Source organism: Physeter macrocephalus, chromosome 11, assembly GCF_002837175.3.
Source record: "Physeter macrocephalus isolate SW-GA chromosome 11, ASM283717v5, whole genome shotgun sequence".
Lineage (NCBI taxonomy): Eukaryota > Metazoa > Chordata > Mammalia > Artiodactyla > Physeteridae > Physeter > Physeter macrocephalus.
In genome coordinates this window covers 18,637,763-18,655,138 of record NC_041224.1, presented here as the reverse complement: position 1 = coordinate 18,655,138, position 17,376 = coordinate 18,637,763, and the positions used below count along the sequence as shown (strand labels likewise).

The 17,376-nt window shown below is 35.1% G+C and overlaps 1 protein-coding gene across 1 annotated transcript in view; it reads right to left on the bottom strand.

The window, feature by feature from the left end:
- The window catches only part of DNAJC1 (DnaJ heat shock protein family (Hsp40) member C1), a 198,001-nt gene that overhangs the window by 96,669 nt on the left and 83,956 nt on the right, over nucleotides 1-17,376 (bottom strand). Inside the window, exons 6-7 of the mRNA XM_024129642.1 lie at nucleotides 17,104-17,197; nucleotides 5,028-5,118 (exon numbers count right to left, since the gene is read on the bottom strand). Coding sequence (XP_023985410.1) covers nucleotides 5,028-5,118; nucleotides 17,104-17,197 — 185 coding nt within the window. The remainder of the gene's footprint in view (nucleotides 1-5,027; nucleotides 5,119-17,103; nucleotides 17,198-17,376) is intronic.

The window sequence follows — 17,376 nt, the reverse complement described above, 5'->3', positions numbered from 1 at the left end:
GCCTTAAAAAGGAAGGAAATTCTGACATATGCCACAGCATGGATGAATCTTGAGGACATTATGCAAAGTGAAATAAGCCAATCACAAAAAGATAAATACTGTATGATTAGACTTAAATGAGATACTTAGAGTAGTCAAAATCACAGAACAGTGGTTGCCACAGGGTGGGTGGAGGTGAGAATGGGGAGTTATTATTTAACGGGTACAGTTTCAGTTTTGCAAGATGAAAAGAGCTATGGGAGATGGGAGATGGAGGGGGGTGATGGTTGTACATTATGAATATATTTAATACCACTGAACTCTGCTGTACTTAGAAATGGTTAAGATGGTAAATTTTGTTATGTATATTTTACCACAATGAAAATTATTGAGGGGTAAAGCAATACATTGGTTTTATTGTAACCATCATATATTAAAAAAAGGAAAAAATCCTAATATTACATGAATAGGTACTTGTGACTTGGAATAAAATTTTCACTGTCAGTCTCATACATGGAATCAAAAAGATCATACCTCATTATATATGTAAATAAAGATGATTTACTCTGTGTTGATGACTCAAAAAGTAGTTTTACTGATGACAAGAATCCTCTTGTCAAAAATGTTACTGAAGAGTTTAAATAAATTGCTTCAAGAAGTATGAAGTAGAAAAGAGCAATACAGTATTTCTAAATTCATTAATTCATTCAGTTAATAGTTACTGAGGAGCTACCGCATGCCTGGCATTATTCTAGGTGCTGGGGTTATGACTATAAACAAGAGAGATGAAAATACCTGCCTGCATGGATTTTATAACATGAAATATCATTTTATATACAGTTACATTAAATAGGTACTCATTTCCAGATTAGTAAGTAAAATTTTAGTTGAAATTTGACCAGTTAATCTATAGCCATAATTTTTTATATATTAAATTGGATAAATGCTTTTTTGAATCATTTCAGTGAGAAAACTGAGATTGCATTATATTTAAGCATCACAGCATTATGATTTGAAATATCGAGGCAATTGTAATTTGTATTTGAGCTATATGATTTTTAAAATTCACATTCCATTGTTATTAGAACAAAGTATGTAGGAAATACTACTATTTTAAAGATATTCTTTGCCTACATATAAACTCTTGGAGCTAGGGCTCCTATCAGGTTTTACTATATAATAAGTTAAGGTACAGAGTTTCTATCTGGTCATGTTTCCAAATGTACTGGAGCTAGTGATGTGTTATATGCCTTTTCATAAATTATCTCAGAGAGTAATCTCCCATCTATGAGCACCCTATATTACCAAAAGAAAAATGTTCTAACCCATTGGGATTACATCTGCCCTACACCTCCTTTGTCCTCCTTCTCCATCAACCCCTGAATTAGCTTACAAATCAGCACTAGCAACTCCTTTCCTCATGACCCTAAGTTTTCTAGAAAACTAGTCTTCCATTACCTTAGGGAAGGTGAATGTTTTCCCATCCTGCCACCCTAAAGAGATATATTCTGTCTACCATGTTCTTACTGTCCCCTTGGCACCTCTATTTAGGCCATCACTGGGGCATGGAGTGGGGACCACACAACAAGAAGAAAAATATAATGTCTGGAATGATTATCTCTGCAGACAAAAAAGTACTTGACAGTAGGGTTTTGATTATTTGATTTTGCTCTTGTTCTTAACTCATATAAAGTACACAGTAAAAAAGGGAAATATTGAGTTTTCCTTCTACCCTTCCTCCCCTTTTCTCTATTCAAATTTTAACCTTTACAATCAATTTCTTCATAAAATAACTCATTTTTTTCCATTCACAATATGGGCTGTTTCATTACAGTACTTAGAACTCACATCTATTGACTTAGACTAAAACTCATACAATTAGAGAATGCATAAAAATGTTATTAACACTGAAAAAGTCTTATATTTATAAATATTCAACTTGGATTTAAACCTAAAACATAAAATTGATTAAAAGTTTATAATAAAGAAAAATGGTCAAAAATTTCCAAGTAAATCATCACATTTTCTTCCATAAAGACTTCCCAGAAGAATGATATTTATTTATTTTATTTATTTTATTTTTTAAATTTTTTTTTTTTTTTTTTTTTGCAGTACGCGGGCCTCTCTCACTGTTGTGGCCTCTCCCGTTGCGGAGCACAGGCTCCGGACGCGCAGGCTCAGCGGCCATGGCTCACGGGCCCAGCCGCTCCGGGGCATGTGGGATCTTCCCGGACCGGGGCACGAACCCGTGTCCCCTGCATCAGCAGGCGGACTCTCAACCACTGCGCCACCAGGGAAGCCCGATATTTATTTTTAAGAAATTATCCTTTTTCAGATTTCCCCCCTAAAATAACATTTCAGTAAGTAATACCACCCACACCCTACTCAGTGTAGTTCTAGTGTAGCCCATAGAGGACTCTGCACAATCTCAGCAGTAAAGCAAATAGACTTGAGGGCAGATTAGCAATTAGGTCATGAAAAACAGGCAGCATAAAATAGCTATTGTTAATCTGCATGAGATGCATTTACTCAATTAAGCAGATGGAAATGTTATTATGAACTCAGTATTCCAATGATGGTCTTTAAAATTAAGAAGGCTGGGGGCAAATGAAATGCACACTGGGGGATTTGGGGCCTTTATGTATTAGTTCTAAAGTATACAATGTAGAACACTGTAATGAAGTTAACAAAATTAATTAAAAGATTCTTTGCATGTAACCATTAGAGACTACATTTAAAAATACATGACAGCGGGCTTCCCTGGTGGTGCAGTGGTTGAGAGTCCGCCTGCCGATGCGGGGGACACGGGTTCGTGCCCCGGTACGGGAGGATCCCACATGCCGCGGAGCGGCTGGGCCCGTGAGCCATGGCCGCTGGGCCTGCGCGTCCGGAGCCTGTGCCCCGCAACGGGAGAGGCCCCAGCAGTGAGAGGCCCGCGTACCGCAAAAAAAAAAAAAAAAAAAAAAAAAATACATGACAGCTTTTGACGTTATTAAGTGTAATGTGACTGTTCTTTAACATTCTTAATGTTGATACCATCACCTTTTCTAAATATACTACTGATATCAAAACATGAGCGACAGAAGTCTTATTACTCAGAGCCTAGGATGAGTATTGTTTTTTTTGTTTGTTTGTTTGTTTTAATAAAGTTTCTGGCATTTAATTTCCTCATTTTCAGTTTCAAGAAACCGTAAGCTAGTAATGAATTTTCCAACTTTTTAGAAGACTATCACACATTTTTGCTGGCATACAGAGTTTTCAGATATTTACCTATTTAAAATTAATGTTTCTTTACACAATATTTTTTATTAAACAATAATAACAAATTATTATAACAAATATCATATGATACCACTTATATGTGGAACCTAAAGAAAATGATACAAATGAACTTATTTACAAAACAGAAAGAGACTCCCAGACATAGAAAAACTTACAGTTAGCAGGGAGAAAGAGAGGGAGGGATAAATTTGGTCTTTGAGATGAACAGATATACACCTCTATATATAAAATAGATAAACAAGGACCTACTGTATAGCACAAGGAACTATATTAAATACCTTACGATAACCTATAATGGAAAAGAATCTAAAAAAGAAGAGATATATTTGTATATGTATAGCTGAATAACTTTGCTGTATAACTGAAACATTGTAAATCAACTCTACTTCAATTTAAAAATAAAAATTAAAAAAAAATATTTTAAAAGAGCATTATCAAATCTGCTTGAGAATTGTTATCAAATTCTTAGGCAGAACAAAAGTCTCTGAACAATTTTGGAAAAATAGTCATGAAAACATGATTATGAAAGCAATGAAATTAGTGTATTCATACTGCCTCTACAGGTAAATTTTGGTTTAGTTTGATATTTTTCTCTTTTCTTGTAAATGTGATTTCCCCCCCTCCTTTTGACTAGTCTTAAAAGGTTTAGAAAATTTTTATGTAACAGTTTTATTTAAAAAAAACAATTATATAAAAATTACATTTAAAGTTTCATTTATTCATTGATTTATTCAATTTAATTAAAACTATTTCAACAATTGTTCTAACATCAACTTCTGTTTCAATCTTTTATATACATTTATAGGCGTGAAGTGACCAGGTATTATGGGTGTTCACACTGTCTTCTGTGTCCAGATTGGTACCATGCACAGCATTCAGAAATGAAGTTTGAACCAAAAACATTCATATTGGAATTTTTTTAAAAATAGACTTCACCTCCATGAATTCAGTCAACAATTACCTACTGAGAACCTACTATGTGCCAGGGACTCTTTAAGGTCCTTGGATAGTCATAACAGTGAACAAAACAGATAAAGTCCTTACCCTCATGAAGCTTACATTCTATTGGGGGGACCAGACAGTAAACAAAATGAATATATAAATTAAAGTTAAGTAGTGTTAAATGCTCTGGATAAAGATAAAGCAACGTAAAGGGACAGAACGTATATGTGTGGGAAAGATGTAGATATACAAACTTAGACAAAAAGACCAAGGCTGGGAAAATGTCTTCTTTAATAGTATGTCCAACTTTTCCTAAAATCAGCAAGAGCTGTCTTTAGTGTTCAATGTAAGACTTCAACATACTGACACTTTAGCCAAGGTTTTTCGTGTTATATAACAATAATACAAATGAAACAAACGCCTTCAAAACAAAAACAAAAATCATTGACATTTTCAGGCTTCCTGTTTACTACTGTAATACAGCAAGTTGGTGATCAGTTGGATAGACTCAGCACTAAATATCAATGACAACTGCAGTACTGGAGTATTTAAGGACTTTCTAGATTTTGGATGCCTCTCAGATTAAAGGAACTATATGACCCCATGTTAATTTTATCCCTCCTGATATTGAGCTGTGGGTGGTTCAGAAATTACTAATATAGTATTTTCCACATATAGTATATTAAGTACAAGTAACTCCATTTAGAGAGCAGCAAAGAAAGCACAGAAAATTTAATTACTGCTGAATTTAAGGGAAAATCCAAATTTAAATAATCAGTTTTATATAATATAGTTAATACAGTAAGAAAATGTTTAAAACTCACTTTGAAGTGTTTCAAGTTCAGCTCTAGTCAATGCATCTTCCTTTTCCTTCAATCTTGTTTCTTTATATTTAGCATAAAACTGCCCAGCATCCTGAAAAAAGAAGTAACAAATAAATTAACATAAAATTCAGTTTGCTTTGATGGTATTTTCCACATAACTTCAATTTAAAGCAGTATATTCAGGGACGTGGGTTCAATGCCTGGCTGGGGAATTAAGATCCCACATGCTGCGGGGCAACTAAGCCTGTGCACCACAACTACTAAGCTTGCACACCTCAACGAGAGAGCCCGCATGCCGCAAACTACAGAGCCCACGCGCCCTGGAGCCCGTGCACCACAACTAGAGAAGAGCAAATCTGCCCACCACAACTAGAGAGAAACCCACGCGCTGCAAGGAAGCCATAATGGAAGATCCTGTATGCTGCAACTAAGACCTGATGCAGCCAAAAAAAAATAAGGAAAATAAATAAATAAAAATAAAATAAATACTAAAAAAACTATTTAAAGCAGTATATTCATTTAATAAGTAGTCTTCCTCTGTGTTTATGCTTTCAAATTTTATGATGAACAGAAGAAACTGAATAAGCAGTTCTCTAGGATTTCTCTATCTCAGAGAACTAATGAAAGCCAGAAATCACATGAGTATAAATATGTTTAAGTAAAGCCTTTACTCTCAGATACGAAAGGGATGTATCCTCTTCCTGTTTTCTTCCATTGTATATTTTCTCAGTATTATGCATGGACAGAGAGCAGAAAAACACATTTGCTGAACTGAATTATTTGATAGCATAGTAAATTATATTATTGTGACTAACAAAGTACTAACACTATTTTCATATTAGTTCCTTAACTCCAAAAGATTTTCAAAATTACTATATGCAAATCTGATTGTGAAACTTCTATGACCATGTAGATACAAGTGAAAGTTGTCACTCCACTGAGAGTTGAGGACCGAGGACACATACTGTACAAATACTTAGGTGTCAAGATATAGTGGCTAAAGTCTCAAGGAGTGGCATATAGGATAGGTAAGACTTTAGCAGAGTACCCAAAAAAGACCAGGACTTTAATCACAGACATGGAGATAAACAAGTTGGTGCTCTAGGCATATGAAGATCCTGACAGTGAAAAAAGCAAAAACAGATAATCTTCCACCACCCCTTGACTCAAACTCCATCTATTCTATAGCAATACTACACTGTGCTATGCTTTCATGTCTTTCTGTATGCTTTGCGTCCTAGCTAGAACATTTTGCTCCCCTACCATTATTCTGAAGAACTCCTACTCATCCTTGAAAACCCTATTCAAGCATCATCTCTTTTGCAAGTCTTTCTGACCTTCCCTGGAAGAGTAATTCTCTCCTGTATACTGCTTCTGTATTTAAACACATTTCTATGGTTGCTTGTATCATGCTGTATTCTCTTCTAGAAAATGAGAAATCTGAGACAGGGTTACTTGTATGCTCAGAACACAGCATCTAGCATCAAACAGGCACTCAATAAGCATTCTTTGAACTGAGCTAGATTGAAATATATGAGAAACCTTGTAAAGAAATAAGTAAAAGGGCTTGATGACTGACTGGTGTGGAATAAGAAAAAGATATCAAGGATAACTCTAGAGTTAACATTCCCAGACTATACGACTCCTAGAGCACATAAATCATAGGCCCGTCTGAGAGGATTTTATTTCTGCAGGAAATGAAGGAACAAAATCAATCCTTGGCTCTACCTCAATTCAGATGTAAATGCATGAACACCTAAACCCTAGAATGGGATTATCTCTTTTCAGCTACGACTGTTCAAATTTAAGCTTTCTCCTGGGGTCTATGTTTCTTGGGATTATAACAGAACTCTTTTACTTGATAATTAATTAGGGAAATGACAGGGCACTTCTAAAATCACTGAATCAATATAATCAATATAATAAAGATACACCTCTTATTCCTTCCATTCCCACTTTTAGGTTCCTACCTCATTTCTTCTAGAAGGATTTCTACAAGCCCTGGGCCAGATAAATAATGGCATAATTTGAAGGGCACAGAGGTCATACATCTGACTTATCCTCCCATGCCCATATTTACTTTATTTTTTTTATTATTTTTTTAGTTGCGGCATGTGGGATCTTCAGTTGCAGCATGCAAACTCTTAGTTGAGGCATGCGGGATCTAGTCTCCTGACCAGGGATCGAACCGGGGCCCCCTACATTGGGAGCACAGAGTCTTAGCCACTGGACCACCAAGGAAGTCCCCATATTTACTTTATTTATTTTTCTTTTTTTCTTAACATTTTTATTGGAGTATAATTGCTTTACAATGGTGTGTTAGTTTCTGCTTTATAACAAAGTGAATCAGTTATACGCATACATATATCCCCATATCTCTTCCCTCTTGCATCTCCCTCCCTCCCGCCCTCCTTATCCCACCCTTCTAGCTGGTCACAAAGCACAGAGCTGATCTCCCTACGCTATGCTACTGCTTCCCACTAGCTATCTATTTTACATTTGGTAGTGCATATATGTCTCTATATACACTACCACTCTCTCACTTTGTCCCAGCCTACCCGTCCCCCTCCCTGTGTCCTCAAGTCCATTCTCTAGTAGGTCTGCATCTTTATTCCCGTCTTGCCCCTAGGTTCTTCATGACCCCCTTTTTTTTTTAAGATTCCATATATATGTGTTAGCGTATGGTATTTGTTTTTCTCTTTCTGACTTGTATATGCCCAGTAGTGGGATTGCTGGGTCGTACGGTAGTTCTATTTTTAGTTTTTTAAGGAACCTCCATACTGTTCTCCATAGTGGCTGTATCAATTTACATTCCCACCAACAGTGCAAGAGGGTTCCCTTTTCTCCACACCCTCTCCTGCATTTACTGTTTGTAGATGTTTTGATGATGGCCATTCTGATCAGTGTAAGGTGATATCGCATTGTAGTTTTGATTTGCATTTCTCTAATGATTAATGATGTTGAGCATTCTTTCATGTGTTTGTTGCCAGTGATGGGGGTGGGGGGTAGGGATTGGGGGTTGGGGTGTCATATATTCAAAAGAGGTTGAATAAGAGCAGTTGTTTGCAACCTTCCCCCCACCCCATTCTTCAAGAGAAGTTAATTCATGTGAATACCATTGTTAAGTAAGGAAAATAAACACAAAGTCTCATTTTGAGTCCAGAATAAGCCCATTTACCTACACAGGAAAGGATAAATTTCTTGTGGATAAACTTCTCATCCATCTTTGGAGACAATGCGTGGCACATAATAGATGCTTAATAAGTATTTAATGAGTGAATGAATGCTTATTAATCAATCAGGGCTCTGGACTGCCTAGGTTTAGCTGCATAATACTGTATTAAAACTACAGAGTTTACACTGTTCCAAACAGAGAGTTCTTATCCTCGAGGAGCTTATAATCCTTATGGATGGAACATGAGGAAAAGCTTTTACTCTACAATCAACTCTCTTAATATTTAAAATTTCTTGGAGGGCTCAAAGCTTGTCTGCATAGACACCAAGCAGAGGACTGATTTTACATTATAGAACTATGACTTAAAGAATTTATATATTATGAGTGGTTCTTTATCGAATTGTAGAGCATGGGCTCCTGCACAAGAAGGTCTTTAAAAAGTAATATTTATTTATACTTATTTACTGAACCACTATTATATGTGTTGTACTTTGTTAGGATATATGGGGGTTATATGATAAGACAAGCAGTTGCCCTTAAAGCATATGTAAAAATATCTATGAATATCAACCAAAATAAGGAATATAAACTACATGAGAACAGGAATTTTGGTCTTTTTTAGAAATTTTTTTGTATTTCCAGAGCCTACAAGAATACTTAGCACATAGTAAGCACTCAGTAAATATTTGCTGTGTAAAGCAACCATACTCTGATAAAAAACTAATTAAAAAAATAGAGTAAAAAAATATTTGCTGACTGAATTATTGAAAGAGAGAGTGGTGCTCTCCCAACATTCTATTTGTTTCCCCACATTCCCTTATTCTCTTGAAATTAGGTGGGGTTATGGGACTAGTTCTGGATAGGCTGCGGTTAGAAATATCATGTGTCATTTCAAACCCAACATCAAAAAACTTGTGCAATCCTCCAGCTCTCTACTCTTGCCACAGGGAGCAAGGAAGCCACATGCTCCAGATGCAAACAGCTAGAAGATGGTGAAGACGTCATTATTCTGGGTCCCTAAATGGCTAGTTAGAGCAGAATGTCCCTTTTCCCACCAACCAGTGATAGAGAAGTGGCATACACTGGAAAAAAAATTTTAAGTCACTGAAATTTCAGGATATCTGTACCATAGTCTATCCTGATTAATACAAATAGTAAGTGCTATAAAGTTAGTACAGAGAATATACAATGGGAAATTTTCAGTTGGCCTGATCAAGAAAGGTTTCATAATGATGATGACAATTTAGCTAAGCCTTGAAGATGTAGTACTCCCAAGGTTAGTTAGCTACAAGATGGAAGTCCTCCCTTATAAATCTTCCTTTTTAACTCTAGTGACATAGTTTATCTAAGTGATAAAGATAACATGCTGAGCTGGCACTGCTCATCATGTTTTGGTTTTCTTTTACTTCTCTATATAAACCTTAAAATATTAAACAATCCAAAAAAACCTTAGGAAAGAAAGGAATTGATTTAGAGTGGTACAAGCAGGGAAATAGTACCACCTATCCTAATGGGAATAGGGAACATTTCTCTTTGACTGTGTGACAGCACAAATCTCTTGTTTGAAGCTTACATGTAACCTTCAACACAGGAGAATATCGTTAAGTGCATTTCTGAAATGCATTTCTGAAAATCTGCCCATAAATTCAATTGCTCTATATCAAATTTTGTTCTCCAACTGATTTATAATCTCAGAATTAGATATAATGTGTAATACATTACATATAATGTATAAAATTACAAGGAAGAATACAGGAAAACTTTTAAATTTCATACTCTGAATAAGAGTAAATTTTCTTGTACAGAATGATAATAACACTAAATTCATAAGAAGTAATAAAAATAAAGCAGAAAACAAGCTCAGCTTTCCTCTGCCTGAGTCAGTAGTACTCAAAGAGATGGAAGGCCCAAAGCAACTTTTTCCATTTGTGCTAAGAGACAGAAGACACCACAGAAGTCATCTATTCAGCCCCAACTCAATGCAAGAATCCTTCTACAACTTTTATAACAATTACAGTCTGCCTCAATATTCGTATAGAGAATGTAAGATCAGACAGCTTATTCACTCACCAGCACATATCTAGCTTGTTATCCAGCTGTTGAAAAAATTTATTCTTTCTTAGCTTTTATATTTCTTATATTTTAAACTTATTTTCATCTGCTTTAAGTTTCATTTCTACCATTGACTAGTAGTGTCACTTTGGGCAAATTGTCTCACCAATCTGAGTCTTAAACTTCTTTTTCATCTACAAAAAATGGAATTGATGAGACTATGCATCTCTAACATCCTACCTAACATTTTGTGATTTTAAAATCTTTTCTACAAAACTCTATATTCTGCCTTTGGACCTCCGAATAATTGCATCTTATGGCCTCCTTTCAGAGGGTAGAAGGAATGGAATCTTTGTTATGTTGTGAGGTCTTTCCAGTTTTCCTGTATCCCTTTGTCCTTCTGTAGCAGGAGAGTTTCAGCCTTATAAAAATTCAGACGAGTTTTTCCAACCTTTTTCATTTGTTTACGTATTCCCTATGTTAAGCATGTTTGTATGCAAAATTTTTCAAAAAGTTATGTGAGTACTGAAAGTAAGCTTCCTCATCCCTTGGGAAATCTGTGTTTAACTCTGAGTAGAAGGGCAGGCAACTGAGCTTGCTACAAATGCCTCCTAGCCTTTTAGAAGCTTTTCTCCCTGCTAATTAGCTGTGAATGTTTTGTTTATTTGGTTTCTGTCCCAGCAAGCAGAAGCAAAGGGACTAGAAATGAAGGGCCCTGACTGGAGAGAGGGTGACCTCCCAGGCTTGTCCACAGTTGTAGTTTCCACGGAAGAAGCTTCTTGGGAGGGAGGATGCCTCCATTTATAAATAGTTGTAGAAAGTACAGTATTCCGTTTACTCTCTTAGGTAACTTTTATTTTAACTTTTTAAGGTAAAAGTCATAGCAGTACAGAAAAGATGATTTTCTCAGCCACTGCTCCTCAGCAACCTATAAATCCTGATAGGGTGGAGATATGCATGCTGGAAATTTCCTACAATAATTTCTAGTCTAACTGTGTTCATATTAGATCAGCTTGGTAGTGAGAAAAGATGGGACTGGGACTTAACAATGAGAAAAATTAACAACCTTAGGCAATGCACACCTAAAGGAGTTATACATTTTATAAATTACATTACTGAGAAATGTAACATAGCAGGTAGAGAGAAATTTAAATGGTGAGTTCCCAGAAAATCAAACAAACTATAGAGCAAATAAATTCTGAATACTGAAGACCTTTTTCATCTCAGAAAATGTAGAGAACTATGAACTATGATTTAGGTTGGTAATCACTTGGGATATTTGGTACGTACTGATTTTGTATGAGAGATCGGTGGTGTTAACGACCTAAATTGTCATGGGCCCAAATAAATGAAGCTCCAAGACAAACGGGCAGTGACAAAAATAAACTGTTATAAGCGTTAAAATGAAAATAGGCACACAGCATTGGTTATATTTCATCAGTTGTTTGCTACCCTCATGGCTATGAATATATTTCAGAACATATATGGTCAATTAAAAAATATCCAAGAAGGGCATTTTGGAGGTTAGAAAAATTTCTTGGGGTTATAGGCTGAATACAGTCAACACAGAAGACTGGATTAGTCAGATTCCAAGAGACTGTGTACTCCCTTCAAACTATCGTGAAAAAAGAAACACTGGTAAGATATGAAAGTGTCACTAGGGCTATACTTTTAATGTTAAAATTAAATTCTAGCCTCAAAGCACACTATGCCTCTCCTGATATAGGCCACGTTCCTTGTTATATTCTAATTCACATTCCATGTCTTCGGTTGATCATTCCACCTACCGTTTTTGCTGTCTAAACACATTCTTCTCAAGTTTCCCAAGCTTCTCTGCACACGGTCATGCATTTTACTCCTCTCTAAAGTTCTCTTATCTCTCTATGGACACATCAATTTACAAACACTCTCCACATTCTTCTTCTTTGGTTTCTCATTTGACTTTTTACTTCTCTGCCTATGTGGGTACATGAATGATATAGGGATATACATTTTGCTAAGTATAGTAATATCCATACATCTTTCATTTCAATATTTTCCAATCTAGGAAATGTGTGTTATTAACTTAACATCGAACATTTTACACATATCAAGTATAATCGTTTTCAGTTACTGGCCTCATTCTTCTAATCTACCAAATCTTATAATTCTTTCAATATATTTTTCAGAACAAAGGAAAGGAACAAAACCCAGTGCTGGAGGTAATAAAGACCTTCTCAAAAAGCAAGGGGAGCTATCAAAGAAATACTTCTACCTCTGCCCTGCTTGATCACTGAACCACTTTGAGTATTTTCTGCCCACTATGTACTTTAACTTTCCCATTCCTAACAATGTATACATATCTTTGACAGACATGTGCGATGGAAACACTCTGCTGTCTCAATGTCCTTTAACAGATTTGTGAGATTTATCTATTAGAGTATAAATTCCAAAATGGCTATATTCAGAGTCTGGAGACCTGGGATATAGTTTTAGATGATAGCAATGGGCTATATGGAATTTTCTTTCTTTTTTTTTTTTTTTTTTTTTTTTAAAAAAAGCAGTTGTACAATGTTTTCCTCAGGTTTCTTCCAGTCCTAACACATATGATTATATGGGAGTTACTGTATCTATCAAATTATTTTTGTACACAAACTAGTACACAGAGTGGGTACTTCACTGTCAAGTGTCTATTCATCTTTCAAGACTCAATTAAAGTGGCTCCTCTTTTCAGTTTTCCTTGGTTATCCTAAATAGAGACAATCTTACGTCTCTGAACATCTACAGAAGTCATTGTTTATACTACATATATGAAGCTTATATACTACATTGTGTCCCAATTATTTTAATTCATGTGATATAACCTCTACCTGACTGTAAGGTCCAAGAAAGCATATTCATCTCTATAGCCTCTTGTTCTGATATTGTGTTTAATAAATTTTTATTGAACCTGCTAAACTGTTTTTCTAAAAATATAACCAGAAGAAGTTTTATACATCAAATAACTATGATATAACTATTCTCATCTGTAATTTTTCTGGGAGAGGGATAGAAAAGAATTTAGGTAAAATAAGTAGGCAACAAGGAATTTTCTTAGGGATCTTAGACACTAAGTAATAAACAGTGAACTTAGGAGCATAAGCTGAACCAGACCTGCCACTTTTTCAAATCCTACTGGATAACCAACCATATATGCATGTGAAGTGTAATAAAGGAATGGGTATTTAGAGGAAGAGTGGGAGGAAAACAGTTGAAGATGAAGAGATGTTGATATGACAAGGACAAAATTTGGGTACCAGTTCTGCTAGTGTGAGGCCATTTGCTGGAAGTCTCTGAATCTCCCACTTTTAGCTTGGATACTCTATCTTATCCAACAGCTGTCTGCTTACACAGAATATCTGCAGCTCAGTTTTAATGAACTTTCCATGAAATTCAAGGGATTCACACACGGAAGTAAAACTCCCTTAACTGATAACCTATTTAACTAACTGTATGCTTATACGAGCTGGTTGTATTAGCTCTTAAACCTATTTGTGTCAGTGATACATGTTATTGTAATTATACGATTCAATTAAATACTATATTAAAAAGATGAAAACTGAGTAGAAAATGACAGTTGTTTCTATGAAAACCAAGTGGATGCTTTGGAAAGCTCGATGAAAGAGTTGCTAAAAATGCTGTTAACTAGATGTAAATAAGTTGATGATGAAAGACTGAGGGACGGATATCATACAAATCTCTAAGGCTTACACAACTACATTGCTTCACAAGAGTATGGTTTAACTCTTCTTTAGAGAAACCAACTGGAAATTTGTCCTTAAAGAAACCAAGATGATAGGTATGGTTTACGCAAGAAAAAGGACTCCTACTTAAAAATAAAACAATGGCCCTGTATCACAAGAGTGGTGAAGAAAATGTTGAACGTCATGTGTATCATTTTTTTATATTGAGGGCGCTAGTAGGGCTCTTTTATCACCACTGTGCCAGTTACTAATCCAGACTGCTTCGGGTAAAAAGGGCTTCCTCTAAATTTCATAAATACCTTATTTAAGAAGATCTCATAGAAGTGTCACATGAAAATTTCAGTGCTGTAGATAAGGCATACGTATTCACATTACACGATTTTATGAATGATAAATTAATACAAAGGTCAAAGCAGACAAAAAAAAGCAGACAATCTAATCCTAATAGCAACTATTCAGTATTGCTTTGCTGATGCTTATGAAAGTATAAGCTATATGTTTATCAATCTAAAATACTTTCACTATTACAATTTGTATCAGAGTATACTTTATTACGTTATTTTGTTAGTGATCATGAGAAAAACTTTAAACTTCAAACTGATTCAACAGTTTAAGAAAGTTTCTGGGGCTTCCCTGGTGGCGCAGTGGTTGAGAGTCCGCCTGCCGATGCAGGAGACACGGGTTCGTGCCCCGGTCCGGGAGGATCCCACATGCCGCGGAGCGGCTGGGCCCGTGAGCCATGGCCGCTGAGCCTGCGCGTCCGGAGCCTGCGCTCCACAACGGGAGAGGCCACAACAGTGAGAGGCCCGCGTACCACAAAAAAAAAAAAAAGAAAGTTTCTGAAGAGGCTAAAATGTTTTTTAAAAATCCCTTATTTTTGTAAGCTTTCTACAAATTTGTGATGAGGCAAAATAATAACTTGTAAACCTAAGCCATCTTAATATATTGATTGTTTTTGCAAATTACTCCACGCTAACCAAGAAATATGTTAATTTTACGAAGTAAACTTTGTTTCAAATGACTTAGATTAAAATTACAAAGAAGTGTTTCAGACTGACATTTTATGTGATATTTTATTTATACTGCCTCATGACTATACTTTTAAATTCATCTACATTCTGATTTGCCTATTGCACAGATTCTAAAGCCGGCAAAAAATAATCATTCTTTAAAAAATATAAGAAATCATGTCCTAAAATATTTTTCTGTCACATCTTCTCATAAATATACCAGTATGATAAATATACTTTCCCTTCTCTCTTATTAACTCCTACATACATAGCATATGAGGATTGAGGATTTTTATTCAAATAAACAACATAACACTTCAAATAAACAACTTAAAAACAAAAGCTTTGAAATTACCAAAATACTTCAATTGTCTCTATTAACTATAAACAAAATATATGATTCTGTAAGCAATAACTATTAAGATAAACTATTTTGACAAAAGAACTGGTAAATAACTTCTGAAAGGCTAGAAAGAAACACACTAGTAATTTTTAGTTCATTTTCTCTTCAAATATAAAATTTTCATTATTAGAGGAAAAAGAGGAATAAAGTACAGAAGTTGGAGTCATTCATTTCCTTAAACAATTAGGAAAAACAGCTGTTACATGAAAAAAAGTGAGTAGAATTAAACAAATTGTCTGTCTCTCTTGCTCTTTGTATTTTCTGAAATGAAACATTTCTTCCAAAATTACAACTTCAAAGAATCTCAAAATTTGTACACCAAAACTATTATATATTCTTTCAAATATTCTGTTTATGTGTTGGAAATTTTCTAACCAGATGCAACAATCAAAATTAGCAAAGCAATAATAGAATATGTGTTGGTATGCTAAATATAAAAAAATAAGAAATTGCCATATAAATATGATATGTACATTCTATTGTTTGAGGAAGACTGACTAGCAACAGAAACTTTGATTACCACTTTAAGACAAAATATCTTGACTCCTCTTAAAGTTGCAAATAAAATGGAAAGCTATATATATTTTTGCTTAATTATACCAATGCTTATGTAAAGTGGTTTCTTTTCACACTATGTACTTAAATGCTATTAAAATATGGTGACAAACTATTTGAGCTCTCTTCTTTTTTACTGGATATGCCTTAAATGATTAAATTTTTATTGCTTTTATATCTGTCCTAAAGATAGTATTGCTGCAGCCACGTAGCACAGGGAGATAAGCTCGGTGCTTTGTGACCACATAGAGGGGTGGGATAGGGAGGGTGGGAGGGGGACACAAGAGGGAGGAGATATGAGGATATGTGTATATGTAGAGCTGATTCACTTTGTTATAAAGCAGAAACTAACACACCATTGGAAAGCAATTATACTCCAATAAAGATGTGAAAAAAATGAAGTAAAAATTATAAAACTGAAAACCATAAAAAATAATAATTTATCAGAAAGAAGATGTGACATATATATACAATGGAATATTACTCAGCCACAAAGAGCAATGAAATTGAGTTATTTGTAGTGAGGTGGATGGATCTAGAGTCTCTCATACAGAGTGAAGTAAGTCAGAAAGAGAAAAACAAATACTGTATGCTAACACCTATATATGGAATCTAAAAAAAAAAAAAAAAAGGTTCTGATGAACCTAGGGCCAGGACAGGAATAAAGATGCAGATACAGAGAATGGACTTGAGGACATGGGGAGGGGGAAGGGTAAGCTGGGACGAAGTGAGAGAGTAGCATTGACATATATACACTTCCAAATGTAAAATAGATAACTAGTGGGAAGCAGCTGCACCCCACGGGGAGATCAGCTGGATGCTTTGTGACCACCTAGAGGGCTGGGATAGGGAGGGTGAGAGGGAGATGCAAGAGGGAGGGGATATGGGGATATACGTATACAAAGATAGTATTGCTTTTTCCTTTTTTTAGTGTCTTGGAATTCTAAGGTGTTATAAAAGCAGTGTAAGAGATAGTTATAGGAATAGATACCTGAATACATTTTAGAACTATTCTAAATTACGTTTATACTTATACTATTCATTCAATCAGCATTAGGAAGCATCTACTGTATATTCAGCATTCAGATAGCAGGCATAAATTATTTCATGAATAATTAAAATGAAAGCATCTAATGTTATAATTCTAGGTACATTTTACCTGGATTAGATGAGGCAATGCTTTTAGTGTAAGGCAAAACCAAATTCCCAGCTTGCAGGGGAGCAAATCATGCCATTGTGGTTTCACCAGTAATCTAAAGGGAAAACGAAAAGCAAAAATAAAGAAGCAAAATATAGAAAGCAAGTTGACAGACAAAATATTTTTATAATAATCATGAATTCTGTTTTGAATGGCTATTTCAACAAAGGAAGAAGTTTTTCAATGAAATATTTATGACAGTTATCACTTAATCTGACGTATTCTATCATAAAA